This window comes from Gopherus flavomarginatus, chromosome 3 (assembly GCF_025201925.1).
Source record: "Gopherus flavomarginatus isolate rGopFla2 chromosome 3, rGopFla2.mat.asm, whole genome shotgun sequence".
Lineage (NCBI taxonomy): Eukaryota > Metazoa > Chordata > Testudines > Testudinidae > Gopherus > Gopherus flavomarginatus.
In genome coordinates, this window is record NC_066619.1 from 108,301,380 (window position 1) to 108,321,557 (window position 20,178).

The window sequence follows — 20,178 nt, forward strand, 5'->3', positions numbered from 1 at the left end:
TAATCTGGGAACCAGCTTTGGGACAGTTGTTCAGATGTGGCCTAGCAAATGTCATTGTCCTAGGCCTGTTCCCCTTGTACGTTCATTCAAACATTTGACTTAAACAACCAGATCTTGAGTGTTAGCCACTGAGGAATGAACAGCTGTGCATTGGTTAAATCATGGACCTACATGTGAAATGGATATGGTATAGGGAAAAACAGCTAATTCAATTAAGTGAAAATAATCTGGATTTAACAAGTAACTTTATGGAGTCATGTTTTGTTTGGCTTTTTAAATGCACTAGATAAATTTTGCTCATTTAAATCCTTGCAATCCTTTTGACAATGTGTAAATGAGACTGAAATACAAAAAATGACAACAATGACAGGTCTCATTTTTCTCTAAGAAAATATGATGACGTTTTATTATTTTTAAAACAATTTTTTTACATCAATGTAAAAAAAAACTTTATGGAAGTTAGACCTATTGCAGTGATAATGACATAAATATGTTTACTCTATCCATTATGCTTATTTCTCCATTGTTCTAGTTAGAGAGGAAATAGCCCAGATCATTTACTTTTTTTAATTACTTCTCCAAAGTTTAAGTATTCACATGTGGGGTTTGATTATCATTCATTTGCATTATGATGGCACCTAGAGGTGCAACTGAGATCAAGTCCCCATTGTGCAAGGCACTGCACAAACATGACAGTCCCTGTCCTACGGAACAGGCTAAGTGGACAAGACAGATTAAGGGTAGTAGAAAGGAAGTAGATTATTGTTCCTTTTCAGATTGGGAAATGAGGTACAGAGAGATTAAATAACTTGCCCAATGTCACACAGAAAGTCTGTGTCATAGCTAGGAGCTGAAGCCAGATCTCCTGAATCCCCCATCCACTGTCTCAGGGTATGTCTACATCTACAATTTTGCAGCGCTGGTTGTTACAGCTGTATTAGTACAGCTGTATAGGGCCAGCGCTGCAGAGTGGCCACACTTACAGCAACCAGCGCTGCAAGTGGTGTTAGATGTGGCCACACTGCAGCGCTGTTGGGTGGCTTCAAGGGGGGTTCGGGGAACGCGAGAGCAAACCGCAGGGAAGGAGACCTGCTTGCACGGGGGTTCGGGGAACGCGAAAGCAAACCGGGGAAGGAGACCTGCTTCCCCGCGGTTTGCTCTCGCGTTCCCCGAACCCCCCTGCAAACCGCAGGGAAGGAGACCTGCTTGCACGGGGGTTCGGGGAACGCGAGAGCAAACCGGGGAAGGAGACCTGCTTCCCCGCGGTTTGCTCTCGCGTTCCCCGAACCCCCCTGCAAACCGCAGGGAAGGAGACCTGCTTGCACGGGGGTTCGGGGAACGTGAGAGCAAACCGGGGAAGGAGACCTGCTTCCCCGCGGTTTGCTCTCGCGTTCCCCGAACCCCCCTGCAAACCGCAGGGAAGGAGACCTGCTTGCTCGGGGGTTTGGGGAATGCGAGAGCAAACCGGGGAAGGAGACCTGCTTGATTACCAGAGAGGCTTCCTCAGGTATGCTGCGATACCTGCTTATTCCACGGAGGTCAAGAAAAGCGCTGGTAAGTGTCTACACTTGATTACCAGCGCTGGATCACCAGCGCTGGATCCTCTACACCCGAGACAAAACGGGAGTACGGCCAGCGCTGCAAACAGGGAGTTGCAGCGCTGGTGATGCCCTGCAGATGTGTACACCTCCTAAGTTGCAGCGCTGTAACCCCCTCACCAGCGCTGCAACTTTGTGATGTAGACAAGCCCTCAGTCACAACACCAGTCTTCCTCCCTAAAGATGCTTCCTCCCTACAGATCAGTTAAGACACAGAGGAGTGAGCTCTGACCATTTTATCCCCCAGTCAAGTAGAAATTTTAAATTGGGGTGGATGGGACTGGATGGAAAAGTTTTTACCTTTTCAGAACACAGATAGTTTGGAAAGGAGTTTCATTCTTTTAACAAGTCATGCTGCTCTCTTCAAGTTTCTGGTGTACTGATAGATTAATGAACAGCTGTTGCTTACATGCCTTGTCCTCTGCTACCTGAAACAAACTGGCTGTGACTAGAAGACATGGTGGGTTGGGGAGAGGGGGAGGATGATGGATGCAGAGGGACATCTTGTGAAAGAGATTTTGAAGGAGACAGATTTTATTTTTTCTCTTTTTTTCCCCTCTCCCCAGGAATGAGGCTGGTGTACATGCATGATGACTCTGAAAACCTCACTGATGGTTTTACACTCCAGCTGTCAGATGGGAAACATAAAGTCCTCAGAACCATTCTGGTAAAGATCATCCCAGTTAATGACGAGAAGCCAATGCTCAGCAAGTAAGCCACATGTTCCTATTCCAAATTGTGGGATGTGTTCAACAGTGATCAAAACAGCAAAATAGTGATTAATAGGGCTATTCTGCCATAAATAGCCATAGACTAACGCCAACAGAAATGTTCCTGCATGTGCCACCATAGAACTGTTTAACAAGAGCATTCCCAATCAAGATCACCATTGACAACAAAATGCCTAAATCACAAAGTTTCTTTTCATGTTGGTTTTTTATTTAATAATAAACGGCTGTTGTGATCTATATTTAGGCACATATTCATTTTGTCTGCTAGACCTTGGTTAAAATATTGTTTAAAAGCAACCCTGATCTTTGTACTCCCTCTGCTGGCCAATACATACAATGGGATTTACTTTAGCTATCCAGCTCTCTCTCTCTCCTGGACATTGGTGACATGTTGCTATGGTATATATCAGCTAACACTATGAAAATAGCCTAGGATTTGGGGATTGAGAAAGAACCCATTCTCTATCATCTGAGATCACCCCATGCCACTAAAAGGCTCTGTAGAGTTACAGAGTAAGCTCTGAACATTCATAGTAGATTTTGTTTTTTAAAAATATTCTCTCTCAATCATCATTCATCTTCCAGTCAAGGGATGAGTTAACTTCCTCCCCTCTCATCAAAACTGTGATTTACAAATTAATTAAACTCAGGATGATGCTATATGGAGGAACACATATGACTGATGTTTCACTCTGACTCCTGATCTTTTAGAAGTAACTGCTGCAGTTGCATTTAAAGCTAATATGATCTGGTTTTAATTTGACTAGGAGAGTGCGGGAAGCTTTCCACTGACATGATTTAATAGGTAGCAGGTTTAAAACAAACAAAAGGAAGTATTTTTTTTCACACAATGCAGTCAACCTGTGGAACTCTTTGCCAGGGGATGTTGTGAAGGCCAAGACTATAACAGGGTTCAAAAAAGAACTAGATAAGTTCATGGAGGATAGGTCCATCAATGGCTATTAGCCAGGTGGGCAGGGATGGTGCCCCTAGCCTCTGTTTGCCAGAAGCTGGGAATGGATAACAGGGGATGGATCATTTGATGATAACCTGTCTGTTCATCCCCTCTGGGGCACCTGACATTGGCCACTGTCAGAAGACAGGATAATGGGCTAGATGGGCCTTTGGTCTGACCCAGTATGGCCATTCTTATGTTCTTATGATCACTCTGTGAAAAGTTCCATTCTTTAACTGCTGATGGTTATTGGAAACAATATTTCTTAAACTGCTAGAACTCCTTGCTAAATGCAGAGGCATAGATTTAAAGAATGTGTATCTTCATCAACCCAGACAACAATAAGGAATACAAAAGTTAATTTTACAATTACATGTGTACTATATATCTAGCAATGAGCAAGAGTAGTGACCATAGCTCAGAATGCAGGGTATAGTTTACATATTAATAAAATGAAATGCTGTAATCATAATTACTGATCAAATATACCTTGATGTTTTTCTTGTTTGGATAAAGTTCAGTACATCATTCCCCACTCTCTCTTTGGAGTGAGGTATGGAGGTGACTGCAGATAAGTGTATTTAGCCTTCTGTGCCCAGATGAACCCAGAAACTGTGTTGCTGCCTTGACAGGCAGTGATTAGATCTTATAATTAGTCCTCCCCAGTGGGGAATCTTGTTCACCCTTTGATTTGGGATCACCTTTCCTTCCCACTTTAGTCCCATTCTCTTTGGGGCAGAGGCTATGTTTTACCTTATCGCTAGTTGGTGCCTAGTACATAGTTAAAGTTACTAGTATACAAGTAATAAATAATAACAATAGTAAAATTATATGAAGAGAGAGCTGCTAAGAGGCAGGGACTAGCTGAAGGGAGGGAATCAGAGAAAGAGAGAATTAGGCTAGAGTAAGTCTCTGGAGGAATTTAAAACCATTTTGGGATTTCCATCCTACCTGACTCTGTATTTTCTTGTGCAATGGCAGCCACAGACACCAATGAGCAAAAGGCTGTAAGCAAAACCTTACAGTGATTCGATCCTGGAGGGCTAATGGAAAGTCTGAGGAGGGAAGCATAGGCAACCAGCAGAATGGGCCTCAGTTCCTCGTGTGAGCTCTTTTTCAGGGCTCAGCCAGCCAATGATTGAACAGCCAATGAATTAAGACCCCTAAAGGGCCAATGACGCACCTATTGGTATGTCCTGTGATAGCATCATGGCCACCTTGTTCATATTGCCCCTCTAAGGCAACCCAGATAATGACTATGGAGGGGGGCAGAGAGAATTGATTCCTGTTGTTACATCCAAAGTTGTTTCAGATCTGTTTCATTGGTATTGCTTTTCACTGTTGTTATGAGAAATCAATCTTCTCTGCTTACTGTTGTGCAGATATATGTGTTCTCTTTTAGTCATTCTGCAGTTATTATTCCTGTCAGCTTCTGGGTTATCCATTTTCTGGCAGTAGTATCACTTGTTGGAAAGATTACTTTTCCGTTTTCACATCAGTGCATGAGGTTTTTCTTTTTTTCAGGAAGGATGAGATAGAGGTGAACATGGGTGAAACCCGAATAATTTCTAGTGCTGTTCTGTCAGCCGAAGATAAAGACACACCCAGGGAGAGAATTTACTATTTATTTGAAAGAATTCCAGAAAATGGGCAGCTTCAGCTCAAGGTTAGTCTTAAAGTACTTTAACAAAAAGCAAGCAAGCAAACAGCTCTCTCTTGTTAGAACAAAAAGAAGCGGATTCTCTTTTTATCCTGAATGTCTTTCATGTTTTGGAATACACTGCTGTGATGAACTGACTTGTGTAGCTGAACCATGCAAAATAGTAAATCAGAGGTTTTGATACTAGGATGGGGTGAAGGGGAAGTTAAAACCATGGCAGGATCTTCATGGGATGGTGGTGGAGATCCTAGAGGGGAAGAAACCCAATGGGAGGAAGAGGAGAGAGAAGAGATAGACCAAATGGGGGGAAAGACCAACCCCAGGGACAGAAGATGGGAGATATTTTAGGGACCAGGAAGAGAGTGGAAGGAGACCCAACAGATGAGACACTCCCCAGTGGTGCAGGAGAGAACCTATCAGTGAGAGAGGAAGAAATAGATAGAGAAAGGGAAGGTCATAAAATAAGTGTTAATGAGAGAGAAAGAGACACTGAAAAAATAGGAATAGAAACAGGAGGAAAGAAAAATATTGACCGAAGATGAGCAATCAGAACAAAAAGCAAGGCAGACATACTACCCTTTTCTTTGTTATTTGTTATGTAGAAAATTGGCTATTGTATTCCAGGTAGCATGATTCTGTGAAACAAGTGGGGCTTGGTTCTGAATGGCGGTGTTGGAAATGGGAGCCTAGTGCCCCATACATCAGGGAGGGGAATAAGTTGCTAGGTAGATTCTGGCTTCTTCTAATATTTTATATAGGTTTGTGTGCATGTCTAGCAAGAAATATATGAGTGTGTCTGAAGCCCGTGGTTCTGGTGTGTTATGCTTATTGGTATTTTAACATTATTTGGTCCAGCAGCAGCATGTTATGCTGGGACACAACTCCTGCTCAATACCACATATTCAGATTTTGGTTGCTCTAGCGTATTTGTTAAAGACCTTGAAATCTTCTGCAAAGCAGGATATTGTACCTGACATTTCAAATTTTTCCAGGGAAGGACTCCATGGCTCCCTAATTCTCCCTGCCTCCCTCTAACTCCCCATAGGCTCCTCACTTATGCCTGGCTGGCTTTGAACCTGAGCAGAACTAGGAGTAATGGCATGAAATGGAAAATGTAGGCTGAATATGAGGAAACACTTCCGAGCAGTGAGATCTGTTAGGTTCTTAGCATCTGCTTTTCCCCCAGCTCTTCTGGCTGCTTGGCTACAAAGTTCCTGCCAGCTACTGCCCCTGAAACCTCCTATTAGGAAGGAGGTCCAAAGTGTGAAAGGGGAATATAGGTAGGCTATCACTGGCAAGGGTGTAAATAACTGAGCAATATCTACTAACTGAGCAAAATTAACTTGGGAAAACTTATGGAATACTGTCAGGTTGCTGACAGATTTTTATTTTTTCTAGGTAGGTAGGGATTGGGTGATGCTCCAAACTGCAATGAAGTGCACCCAGGAGGAAATAGATATGAACCTTGTGAGATACGTGCATACAGGCGCTATGGGGTCCAGGAACCAAGACAGCTTCACATTTTATCTGTGGGATGGGGACAACAAATCCCCAGCACTGGACTTTTACATAACTATTAAGGATATGGAAAAAGGTAAAGATCTGGGTAATTTTGCATTCTACCATGACTAATTCTTATACCATGACAATCAGAAATTTTTTTTATTGCCATTTATGATCCACTCTTAGGCCTTAACCCTTTAATGGGCAGGGTCCAATTATCTTCAGTGGGGCTCCAAGCCTGCAGTAGCATCTGCCTGAATGGAATTCATTGTGGGATTGGGTCTTTTAAAATTATTTTTGAAGAAGGCTTCCTAAGATTTCAAAAGGTCGTACGCTCAGTTAATATTTTATCCTTCACCTCATAGGACCTCAAAGTGCTTTATAAATATAGACTAAACTGGGCTGACAATATCTTGGTAAAGTAGGTATTATACTCATTTTGTACATGGGTAAACCAAGACAAAGAAAAAGGGTAAGCAATTTCTCCAAAGCACGTAAGAAGAACAGCAAGGCTGGGAGGATGGTATAGTTCAGGACTCCTGACTCTCAATTTAGTGCTATAACTATGAGGGCTTACTTCTATCATTGGATTTGTATTACAAAAGATATTACCTTTATTGTGGATTTATTCTTGATGAATGCGACACTACACAATCACTGTTTAAAACCATGAATTCATCTACCTACACTAGGTAGAAACAATAGGTAAGAGAGAAATACAGATGTCAGTATGACACTTTTAACTGGGTATAATGTATCTTGCAGGGAACATTGCTGTTTTCGTAAGGCCACTTACTGTATCTAAGGGGGATAGAGGTTTCTTGACAACTGATGTTCTCCTTGCAAATGATGGAACTGAGAAACCAGAAGAGCTCCTCTATGTGATAATCTCGCCACCTCAGTATGGACAGATAGAGTATGTCAGCTATCCTGGAGTCCCTATTACAAGTTTCAGCCAAATGGATGTAGCAGGTCAAGCAGTCTGCTATGTCCACAGTAGCAAGACAGCTGCTCCTCGAGATCTGTTCAGGTAAGCTCTGAAGAATTCCTTCTTTTTTTGTTACTTTGACTAATAACAAAACTTATGGAAAGGTGGTAGTGATGGTGCTGGTAGTAAATAGCCAATGTTTATATGACAAGAGGTATTACCTCCATCTTGGACTTAACCTTGACTAACACTATGTGATCACTACTCATCCTTTAAAACCATGAAATAAGAGCATGGGCTATATTAATCTGCCTATAATGGTTCAAACATTGTTATAACATGCAGATATACATGGCTGATAACAACTAAGTCAGGAGAGTGAGCCTCAGTAACATCCCTTGTGGAATTTCACCTTAAACTATAAAATTTTCCTTGTTAATTGTACCACTGGAATTATGTACTTCTGTAAGAAGACACAGGGCTGGGATGCACATTTCTTGTAATACCTGAAATCCTTCAGAACCATGTTTTTTTTCAACTATAGGTTCTTTATATTCCCTCCTGAAAAAATAGATTAATTAATTAATTTCTCTTTCTATTTTCCACACCACACTCCGTCTGAGTCAGTACAATCTCTTATCACTAATCAGGGCAAAAATCCCCAGGACTGCAGGTGATGCAGACTGTATCCCTTTTATATTGAGGTATTGAGATCTTTGCTAATTTCCAAAGTGCTGTAGTGTGGATTGGAAATCCATCCTTACTATACCCAGACCAGATGTTAATGGTAGGCAGCAGCTGAAAGCACATGCATGCTGTTCAGTGTCATACAGTTTACTAAGACCATGGAATTCCCAGGTCTTCCAATTTCACTTGGAAGAGAAAAGTCTTTTGACTGTGTTGAGTGAAAATTTTATTTAAAGGGCAAATTTTTAGCAAAGCACTACACTAAATGGCTGGCTTGATTGCTGGGGAACTGTGTGTGGTGAAAGAATCTCCTCTCATACATCCCATATTGTCTCCCCTGTAGAGGACACATGGTAGTAGGAGTTGCATAGTGTCAAAGATACAAGAATCTGAAGTAAAGTGGAGCCTCCATCTCTGGCAATCCCATCTCCTTTCCCCCACCGCCCTCACGGGCAAACTGGGAACTGCCAGGAAGCTGAGCTTTACACAAAGGGTATCCCCCACCCCTCCCACCCAGCCTCTGCAATCCTGTCCCCTCTCTGTGTGTAGCAGATTTGCCCTAGAGAAGGCAGGTGCTATAAAAATCCCTAAAATAGAAAGTTTAGAGCATCACATTCATTACATTTATCTCCCTCAACTAAAGTTTTCTAATGGTTCATATTTTCTAAAGGTTGCATGCTGACCCATGTTTTCTATAAGGTTTCCCATTGGTTCCCCCATTCTTTTGTTTATTCTAGATGGGAACCTTCAGCTTGGGCTATCCATCAGCTGTTTATCTATGGTTTTAAGATAGGTGGTTCAATCCATAATATCTCTCTGCCTGAGTTATAAACATATCTTGATTATCTCTCTGGTTACAAAACCAGCTATAATAAATATACTAATAAGGTAGCCAAATTACATACTCTGACACAGTTCTCTTTTCTGAGTAGTCATGAACTAATTTAAATACCTTGGTGCCTGCTTAATACATCAGTTTGAAGCCTCATATAGTGTAATGTCCCTCCGGAATTTTTTCCAAAATTAAGATGATTTGCTTCCATGGACCAACGTAATAATAACCTGGGTGGGTAAGATCAAACTTATCAAAATGTAAATTTTCCATTGTCTGTCTTCTATATTCCAACACCTCCCTATTGGTACCCCACCCCAAAATCTCTCAGGACTTATATCAAACATTTAGCTGATTTACACGGAAACAGCATACATCATTTATTCCTTCTTAGCACTATTGTCCTAAGAAACAAGGAGGCCTCACTTGACCTAATATGCAATTCTCTTCGTGCGCCTCTCTTATAAAATTCCTCAGTTGCCCAGATCCTCAGCTGGTAGCATAACTCCACTGATTTCAGTAGAGATACAGCTGAGGATCTAGATCATTACTATATTATTTTTTAGGATGGCAGCTCTAATTGTATCACTTTTAGATAAAGTGCTCAATCTCCTGGCATCACACCCAATTTCTTTCATCCTAGAGTCAGTGCTCCCACCAAATCATTGTCCACACTGAGAATTTGGGTTCAGATTTCTTGATCTAGACTTAGATGGTTCTTTCATGCCTCTTGCTCCAGCCATTCTTTGGAGCAGATTGAGTGACTGTGTCATGCAGTTTAACCATTTAACTAACTTCTGCCTTAACCTTCTTGTTGTGAACAGTGTTATACAGTGGAAGAGTAGCGTACGTGACCATCAGTAATATATTCCCCGATACATAAAGATTGTGCCCTGCCCTTTTGTGCTGTGCTTCTTATTTCAATGCAATAGATGTTTTTTTTAATCTTCAATAAGTGACATTAATTCTACCACAGGCTTTTTGTATTCTATAGTGATTCTTTCACATGCTAATAAGCATTAATCTATTCTAGTTCCACAAGACAAGGAAATAAATAAATAAATACAACAGAATTTGCACACAAAAGTTTGTCACCTTCAGAGCCAGCTTGGCAGTCTAGTGACAGTGCATTTGATTGTCACATGGAAAATCTAGGTTCAGGTCCTGAACCAGCCTCACAAGCCAGCAGAGATTGGTACTCTCCGAAGGCAAAGTGTCTGGATGAACAGAGTTCCGGATGGTGTTCATAATTTACCTCAAAGGGCCATAGAAAAGAAGGGTGCAACTAGACAGAGATTCACTATTGCACACAGCCTTTTGGGGATGGGAGTGTTAGGCTGATTAAAATGCAGATAATGTTCCGCAATAAATATCGATAAGCTTTGAGTAGAGCTGGCTGAGAATTGTCCATCAAAATGTTTGGATTTGTTTTTTTGTGTTTTACAGAAAATGGGATTTCTGCAATATCCACATTTTCCACAGGAAATTTTCAATTTTGCCAACATTTGTTTATTTTCCTTTGGGGAAAATCAAATTAAGTATTTCACTTTGGGTTACCCAAATCAAAATATTGCAGTTTGTTGAACCAAACAGAAACATTTAGTTTTGGGTCAGTTCTATATTAATTTGCCTGAGCTGTCACAGTGCCTCATGGGAGTTGCAGTTTAGATGCTTTCATGTCCCCATTCTCCTGTGTGGGCTGGTGCTCCCAGGTTGGGCTTCATCACCCATGATTCCCTTGTATGACTAAACTGCTATAATGCCTTGCGGGACTTTTATGATTGCAGTATATCCTGGGTGATGTAGTCCAGCCAGGAAGCCTGGCCCAAAGAAGAAAATGAGGCCATGAGGCAACCAAACTACAAACCAAACTATCTGGCTCTGTGGAGACACAATTCAACATTGAACCAAGCTGAAATGAAATGTTTAGACATTTCTGAATGAAAATTATCTGAACTTTTCATTCTACTAATGAAAGGTCAAATGATATTTTGACCTTTTGTCCCAATTTGAAACAAAATCAAACCTTGAAATGTTTGAATTTCGTATAAGGTGGAAATTCTGATTCTCAATCAGCTCTAGCTGTGACAGCTGTTTTCATGATCACCTATTTCCATAACAGAGAATACCGAGGATTTGTTAACTTCCTTGGCAACTCTGCATGTAGACAAGCTCTAAGTTTTCTGTCTGGACCAGTGGAGTAGAACCAAATTAGAATGTTTGGTTTAATAGAAGTAAGATTGTGGGTAGTTTTTTTTTTTTAATAAATATGTCAGTTTGAATCACTGTAATTTACGTTCCTTTCTGTTACAATTTGGCAAAGAATTTGGTTGTGTATAGGGATATAAATACTGCAGTAGATTTTTTTTTTAAAAAACAAGGAATCGTAACATTAATTATATGGCGCTGGGGCAGTGTTGGGGGTTAAATGATCAGATTTTTACCTTCCGCTAAAGTAATTTCTTCTGCAATAAATTTCCCTGTATTGTTTGGTGCTTCTGGCCTGGAAGAAAGATTTGGCAATGCTTGTTTGGACAGATGACTTCAAATGATTAGCAACCTGACATCAGATGCTGGCAGCAGGATGCTAAAAGAACATGCTAATGTCCTCCATTTTGACACGCTGGCTCGATTTTGTAATGAGCTGGCTCTATTTATGATTCCATTTTTATCTTTTAAATGCCATGACAGATGGCAGGTTCTGCAGCCAACTCTATTGCCATGGAACTTCAGAAAGCATAAAACCTTGGTAATGGTGAAATCAAACCATGCGACATGTCCTCCTAACTAAACCTGAGAGTTGTCCCCCAAATTTCATCAGAGTGGTGAGAATGTTGGCTGCTTTTCATTCCTAGGGGAAAAACAGAGAAGCAGTAAACCTGAAATAAACAAGAAATTGAAGTGTAGAAATAGGAAAGTGTCGCAATAACTACTTCTTTGACACAGCCTGCTTCATTATCTGCCAGATCAAGTTACATCTGCATTGTAATTTTTAGCCTTATTTATGTATCTAAGATGGTCACAGAACCTGTCCAGTGTCCTGTAGAGGATTCTAGACTAATTTTTCATACACGTGAACTGTTCTTCCTAAATCTTTTTTATTAAATATTGGCTTCAGAGATTTCTCAGGGTACCTTCCATTGAGACCCCAAAAAGGTGGCTATGTCAATTTGCACCCCTCAGCTGTACTTTTCCTGTCTCTATAAGGCCAAAAAATGGTCTTGTATGACCACGAAAAGTGTTTTGTACTTATCATATGGTATTATTCTTCCAGCGGTATATCAGATCCAGCTAAATTAGCAATAGTACATCCCCTTTACCATTGGCACAGTAACTTCACGTCAGTACAGACAGCTGCCTCTATGTTTCCTGCTGGGAATTCTGCCCTCAGTAAACATACTTCTAACTCCTATATAGTCTCTGGCCTGCCTATATTCAGTCCCATCTGTCTGATGGCGTAGTGCCTGCTTACAAGTTGGTCAGCCCCTAATCATCGGGCATTGGCATAGGCAGTGAAGGGTTTTAGTTGGACAGCCTGTAAAATACTGCAAGCCATTTCCATGACCTATGAAGATCACTTCTAAACAAGGTAAACCACAGCAATCCTAGTTCTGAGCTTTTGGTCCTTTTAATATTTCTCTGAGTTCAGTTTACATGCCTCTCAATCTCCAGATCAAGGCGAAACAAATTATTAAAATGTTGACTATTCCTTATTTGGCTTATGTAAAATGGCAGTCCAGTAATGAGAGGAAAAAGTGGCTAGCTGGGAATATACCTATAGTTATGTCTGAAATATCAGTTGTACTTTCCCATGTTAATTTACACTTGTGAGCATGATAACGCATGCACACAAAGTGCAGTATATTTTGCGGGGTGTGGTGGGAGTAAAGGAAATATATCACCACAGGGAACAGCTCTTTGCAAAGCAAATCTTTCCACTTAGGTAGATAGTGTAGTCCTTAGTGCACATTGCCATCCTCTGGGATTTGAACTGAGGACCTCTGGGTAAGAGCCATACCACTAGGCTATCCAGCCACTTGAGGGTTAAGCTGTCTAACTGAGGGGAAAGCCTTTGCCAGTTAGGTAATGACAAAAATAACTGAATGAAAATGTTGGCAGGTGAGAACCTTTCATCAGCATTGTGTGTAGTTCATGCACAGAAAATTTGCAGGGTAGACATACCCTAAGTAGTATGACTATCCCCCATTTGGTCTGGGTTTGACTCAAAAGAAAAGCAGGATACTGTCAGAAATCCAGTTTTTGATGTGTGTTTCAGAGTCACCATGAGGCAAATCCTTTAGTAAAGGTGTGTATTATCATTTCATTTCAGTAGATGGTGAATCAAGAACACATGCTGAAGGCTGCCTTGCCTCTCTTTGCCAGATTTATCATCAGCAACGGATTGAAGACTAAACATGGAACGTTCGAGATCATGCTGGAGACAGTGGATCAAGCTTTGCCCATAGTGTCTAGGAACAAGGGGCTAAGATTAGTGGAAGGCACTATGGCACTCCTTTCTCCTGATGTCCTGCAGCTTTCAGATGCAGACACTTCCTCAAAGAACCTTACTTTCCTCTTGGCACAGCTCCCTCAAAATGGCCATCTGTACTACCGAGGGGCTGTGCTGCTGCAGCACAATTTCACTCAGCAAGATGTGGACAACATGGACATGGCATATAGACACGGAGGAGGGGCTTCTCAGATTGACAGATTTACATTTGTTGCAACAGATAGGACTAATGAAGGCTTCATTGTAGATGGGAAGGTGCAAATGGAGCCTGTGGCATTCACCATTCAGGTAAGTATGGCCAACAGGCCTGTTTAAAAAAGATGAATAGAATAATGTTAATTAATAGGTATAAAAATACTGGCTCCAATGGGAATAATGTGAGTGCTTGCTTGCTGCTCAGTTTCAGGGACTCAGCACTTTAGGATTGAACTGGTAGGGATAGGCTAATAGGATAATTAACCAATGGAACTCATTGCTTCAGTAATACCCTGTGGCAAGAGTTAAAAAAATGATTAGACATAAGAATAGGAAAAAAATGCAATCTTTGTTACACTAATTGAGATGACTGTTTATAAGAATTTTCAGTCTTCAAGCGTTAAGGCCCCAAAGTTAACCCTAGCTGTGGTGAGGATGAAATCCCACATTTTCCCAAAGGTATATTGCACAGTAAGCTGCACTTGATGTGGTGGGGTGGTGTTAGGACTACTGAAGCATCTGTCATGGGCCACATCCAGGAGAAAATATTCAACTTGAAGTCTATAACTGTTCTGTGACAAAGGTATGTTTTACAGCTCTTACAAGAATCTATTCAAACTTCAGCCCCGCCCTAGAACCGAACCAGACCCTTTCATTCAATTCTGTTCCATTAGGGAGTCCTCTGTTCTCACCAATCTCAATGCTTAGCTCCCCTTGCTTGCAAGCTGAATTTCCATCCTTCCCTGGCTATGAATTCTGAATCCCTATCAGTTGCCTCCCATTAGCCTGGCCCAGTTCCTCCTTTCCATAGTGTGATCTTTCCTTTGGTCTCTGATTTCCCCCACCTTTAAAGGTTCTCACAGTGTCAGCATTAGGCCTAGGTGCCTCTGCTTTAAGTTCTTATATAATCTGGCACTTTTAGCATCAGGTGGCCAAGACAGCATTATATAGCAAAGCATGAGAAATGTCAAAGTACAGATTTAGCAAAGAGGCTTCTGGGCCTCATAATTCCTATTCACATGGAAGATGGATGGGGATGAGGAAAGTAGTTTCATGGGAAGATCATGGGATGCAGGAGCCACAGGTTTGATGGCAGGAAGGCAAATCATATGGTGAGGAATGGAGATGCGAAGGTAGCTCAGGTTGGGGAGGATGTATTGACCAGGTCAGTGTGTGATATTACCAAAGCCTTGAGTCAGATTTCAGGTGGTACCTATGTACTCAACTTTTCTTTTTTGAGTGCAGGGGAAAGTCTGATTCTGTGAAACAAATGCACGTTTGTTATTTCTAACCTTGATTCAGGTGGATCATTTGGACAAAACTGCACCAAAAATTGTTCACCTCCATTGTTCTTCAGATGTGGAGCTCCTGAAAAATGGCAATTATGGGATTTACATTACTGCCAGGTCCTTGAAGGCATATGACCCCGATACAGAAGAGGACCAAGTCATTTTTAAGATTTTACGAGGTCCTCGTTATGGCTACCTGGAAAATATAACAACAGGTAATATGTTCTCTAACCTCTTCATACGACAATCTAAAACATCTTGAGACACACTGGGGCAGATTTCAGACCCTGAGACCCTATCAAAATATAGGACTGCTCAGCTGTGGTAGAACAAACTGAATTCTAATTCTAGACTTCTTTGGGAGACTGGAATATGATAAGAAAGTTCCAATACCAGTACCCAAATACAAGTCAGTGATGAATTCTTAAACACTTTGGTAGCACATTTTGTAGCTACAATTCAAGAACTGCTTTTTGCAAATGAAGCTTGAAACATGAGTGTAAAAACGGACAAAGCCCCGATATATCACAGACGTGTTATAAGCTTAATGGCAGGTAAAATAGTGAACAACAGAAGCTAATCTGTACCTAGGTCATTTGATGCAATCTTACCTGGGAACTACATAATTGGGTGCGGGGGAGGAAGGGGGTAGTAAACACTGCAGTGGCACTATGCAGAGGAACGGGTAGTTTTCTGGAAGATCTATGTATTATGCTGCAGAATTATAAGAGGTAATAAAGAAAAAGTTCTTTAATAATCAACTCAAACCATGTGGCTTTTGCTAACTCTTGTTTAACTGGATTTTGATTTATCTTAATGTTTCCCCTCTTTCCCAGGTGGATTTATCCAGGAAGGATTCAGCCAAAAGGATTTAAATGGCAAAATCATACTTTATGTCATCAATCCATCCTGGGAGGTGAATTCAGACAGCTTAGAGTTTCAAGTCACAGATCCCACCGGAAACTCTGCTGCCCCCCAAACGTAACTTAGATTTTCTATTCTAAGCAATTCAATACATTGTGCATGACTTGTGCATTGCGACCACTTTCTGCCTTAAGTCAAATCAGCCATTGGTGGTTTTGATGCTGAGGAAAAAAAATGCGTATACAGTTTCACAGGTTCATATTGCAGCATTTTTTTCAGAAAACTCTGAGAAAAAGAGTAAAGAGATATTCCTTATGAGTGACTGTAAAAGAACAGGAGTACTTGTGGCATCTTAGAGACTAACAAATGTATTTGAACATAAGCTTTTGTGGGTTACAGCCCACTTCATCGGATGCATAGAATGGAGCATATAGCATGTTCCATTCTATGCATCCGATGAAGTGGGCTGTAGCCCATGAAAGCTTATTCTCAAATAAATTTGTTAGTCTCTAAGGTGCCACAAGTACTCCTGTTCTTTTTGCGGATACACACTAACACGGCTGCTACTCTAAAACCTGTAAAAGAATGTGGAAGCTGTTGTCATGGGGTAAGAGGGAAGGTCCTTTCATGGATAAGTTGTCATAGGATAAGAGGAAAGGTCCTTTCATGGATTAAGAACTGGTTAAAAGACAGGAAACAAAGGGTAGGAATAAATGATAAATTCTCAGAATGGAGAGGGGTAACAACTGGTGTCCCCCAAGGCTCAGTCCTAGGACCAGTCCTATTCAACTTATTCATAAATGATCTGGAGAAAGGGGTTAAAGTGAGGTGGCAAAGTTTGCAGATGACACTAAACTGCTCAAGATAGTTAAAACCAAAGCAGACTGTGAAGAACTTAAAAAAGATCTCACAAAACTAAGTGATTGGGCAACAAAATGGCAACTGAAATGTAATGTGGATAAATGTAAAGTAATGCACATCGGAAGAAATAACCCCAACTATATATACAATATGATGGGGGCTAATTTAGCTACAACTAATCAGGAAAAAGATCTTGGAGTCATCGGGGATAGTTCTCTGAAGACGTCCACGCAGTGTGCAGAGGCGGTCAAAAAAGCAAACAGGATGTTAGGAATCATTAAAAAGACGATAGAAAATAAGATGGAGAGTATCTTATTGCCCTTGTATAAATCCATGGTACGTCCACATCTTGAATACTGCATACAGATGTGGCCTCCTCATCTCAAAAAAGATATACTGGCCTTAGGAAAGGTTCAGAGAAGGGCAACTAAAATGATTAGGGGTTTGGAACGGGTCCCATATGGGGACAGATTAAGGAGGTGAGGACTTTTCAGCTTGGAAAAGAGGAGACTAAAGGGGAACATGATACAGATATATAAAATCATGAGTGATGTAGAGAAAGTAAATAAGGAAAAGTTATTTACTTGTTCCCATAATACAAGAACTAGGTGCCACCAAATGAAATTAATGGGAAGCAGGTTTAAAACAAATAAAAGGAAGTTCTTCACACAGCGCACAGTCAACTTGTGGAACTCCTTGCCTGAGGAGGTTGTGAAGGCTAGGACTATAACAGGGTTTAAAAGAGAACTGGATAAATTCATGGAGGTTAAGTCCATTAATGAATATTAGCCAGGATGGGTAAGGAAGGGTGTCCCTAGCCTCTGTCAGAGAATGCAGATGGATGGCAGGAGAGAGATCACTGGATCATTGGCTGTTGGGTTCTCTCGCTGTGGGGCACCTGGCATTGGCCACTGTCGGTAGACAGGATATTGGGCTAGATGGACCTTTGGTCTGACCCAGTATGGCCATTCTTATGTTCTCATGTTCTTATGTCCTTTTAGATTGAAGAAATACATAGGAACAGTTTTCAGTTAAATGCCACATTTCTCACAGTACATGACCATGCGCGTGCATGCACACACTCTTATTTTCCCCTTTACATTGCCCTTTCAGAGAGGTATAAAGGGACCTTAATGTAAATGAGAATGAGGCCCATAAACTTAGAGTTCAAATACTGCCTTGGACCAGGTTGTCAGCTTCACATACATGCTCTTGCAGCTGGAGGTCACTCTAGGCCTTAGCTGAGAGCAATGGCCTTTCCAAAGCAACAAATAGAAAACATCAAGTAATAAAAACTCTGTGGGCTATATTTTTCTTGGGTAGATTGAGGGGAGAAAATACAGGGACCCTCTTCTTCCCAACATTTTAACAGGCACCCACTGAAGTTTCACCTTAACCTGTGATAAACCCATGAATCCAGTGTGTATGTGTATTAGTTGATATGACACTGGGGAATCAGTTCATTTGTTTCCCTCATTTCAGCTAAAATGTTCTCTTTTAACAATAACTAATGAAGGAGACAGTATCACTTTGGAAGTAAATTAAGCTAACCTGAATCAAGACCATTTTAATTCTGAATGAGAATGTCCATACAGGGGTTTAATGCAATTTAACTTATTTAGTTTACATTCACACTTTTAGTTAATTCAGCAAATGAGCAAAATTCTATGTGGCTAGAAATGTTTCTATTTTATTTCTGAAAATTCAACCGAGTGTTCAGCCAACTTGTTTAATTTGAAGTGAGCAAGAAAGATGGCCAGGACTATCCTACATGTGCTACACTTGGTGTCTACAAACCAGAGCCCGTAGAATTAAAACAGAAGGGAAAAGAGAGGTGATTGATTTCACAAGAACTATCTGAACACTGCTTCACCATGGAGTAGTGAGAAAAGGCATTGATAGTTGGGGTTGAAGTTAATGCAGTACCAGACTATGTCAATAGATGTCTCTATAGTCAACCTCACATGAGTATGGCTAACCTAGGCACTTTGTTATAGCCCTATACATGCTCAAACATGAATAATCATTGTACACATTTTTTCACTATGTATATAAAGGCCACTTACCACCATTTTGATGCAGCCAACTCTGGGGTGGAACCTGGGAACTATTGTATGTCAGTACCAATGCAACACATCTTTTTAGGAAGGAAGCTGAAGAATAACAGCTTCTTACACTGAAAATTCAGGGGGAATTTTAGAGAGGTAGAATGTATAGTAATTAACTGGACTGGAGTTTGGCCGGGATACAGAGTGTTAGTTTTTTAATGAAAAACTCGAAATTTAACATTGCATTCAAATGGTGGAGCTGGGTTTATTTGAATGTGTAACACTCAAAAAACTGTGGTGACTTGAAAGTGCATATCATTTCAATAAAAGCACAAACATTTATTTGAATGATGCTGAATTACTACAGGATCAGACTTTGAACATTTTCTGAAATGTGGATAGGCTGAGGGTGACTACTCTTATTCCTAGTGCTATACAGTGTGCTTTACAATATATGAAAAATTAAAGATCCCTACCATGTGACTCGTAGCATGTAACTTGGGCCTTCTTTACACTGGGGGAGTTTCCTGGCGTAGTTTCCAGAATAGCAATATCTATTCTGCTATATTTGGTCTGGTATAATTTAGCTATTCCAAAATAACTCCCTTGTATTGACAATGAGTTCTGAAATAAAAGTGATTTTATTCAAGATTAATTAGGTGAATAAAATCATCTTTATTTTGGAACTGAGTGTTCTCATGGGGGAGTTATTTCAGAATAGCTATATTGGAATAGTATTTGTGCTATGGCTATGCCAGATAGTTTCCTCATGTAGAAAAGCCCTGAGACAAGGACGATACTCAGGAAATCACATCAGATGCAGTACGGTGTAAAGACATTGCCAAAGAGGAGCTCAGTGCAGGAATGATGGATGATTGACATTGGGGTTTCAAAGCCTCACCAATGCATCCTCAGGGTCCCAGTGCTCCACAGAAATATGCAAAGGCCTCATTGCTCTTCTTCAAGGCATACATTTATAATATCAATTTTTATCCTTTAAGCCTCTGATGTGAAACCATTTCCAGCAGCACCCACACTAACATTACACCTGGTATTATAGACAGTCTGTACATTACAGACTTTTCAAATTGGTTCAGAAGGGGGTTGTTTTCCCATTAGTGCCCAAGGCTCTGTGTGTGTGTGTGTGTGTTTAACATCCAATAGGACTAGAGATGGTCATCCAAAAGTTTGGAAGCTTTCTAGATAATGATTCATAAGTGGCATCCCTGAGGCATTCTCTCATTTCATCTCTGATTCTTCATTTACCCCCTTCTTTAAGCTCAACCCTTCAAGAGGGCTCATCCCATGTTTTTCTCCACAACCATTCCCAGCTTGCGACTTTACAAGTCCAGCCCAATTCCCTCCTAAGAGATTCTATGGGGCATTTTAGACAAGATTTGAATTCAGCAATTTGTGGAGGCTGGTTGGAAGGGCAGCCAGAGTTGCCTGTGGGAGGAATGGGGCATGCTGAGTGGGTAAGGGGGCTGGATCCGGGCACAGCTGTAAGAAGGAAGAGG

The 20,178-nt window shown here is 40.9% G+C and overlaps 1 protein-coding gene across 9 annotated transcripts in view; it reads left to right on the plus strand.

Moving 5' to 3' along the window:
- FREM1 (FRAS1 related extracellular matrix 1) overlaps positions 1-20,178 on the plus strand; it is a 103,158-nt gene that overhangs the window by 55,116 nt on the left and 27,864 nt on the right. For 2 of the 9 annotated variants that reach the window (XM_050942938.1, XM_050942939.1), the window contains 7 exons: positions 2,165-2,309; positions 4,809-4,950; positions 6,343-6,538; positions 7,213-7,477; positions 13,278-13,692; positions 14,902-15,103; positions 15,725-15,869. In XM_050942938.1, the coding sequence (XP_050798895.1) occupies positions 2,165-2,309; positions 4,809-4,950; positions 6,343-6,538; positions 7,213-7,477; positions 13,278-13,692; positions 14,902-15,103; positions 15,725-15,869 (1,510 nt within the window). Of the gene's footprint in view, positions 1-2,164; positions 2,310-4,808; positions 4,951-6,342; positions 6,539-7,212; positions 7,478-13,224; positions 13,693-14,901; positions 15,104-15,724; positions 15,870-20,178 lie in introns of those variants that run through there. The other 7 variants (XM_050942941.1, XM_050942940.1, XM_050942947.1 and 4 more) reach the window with 7 other exon arrangements.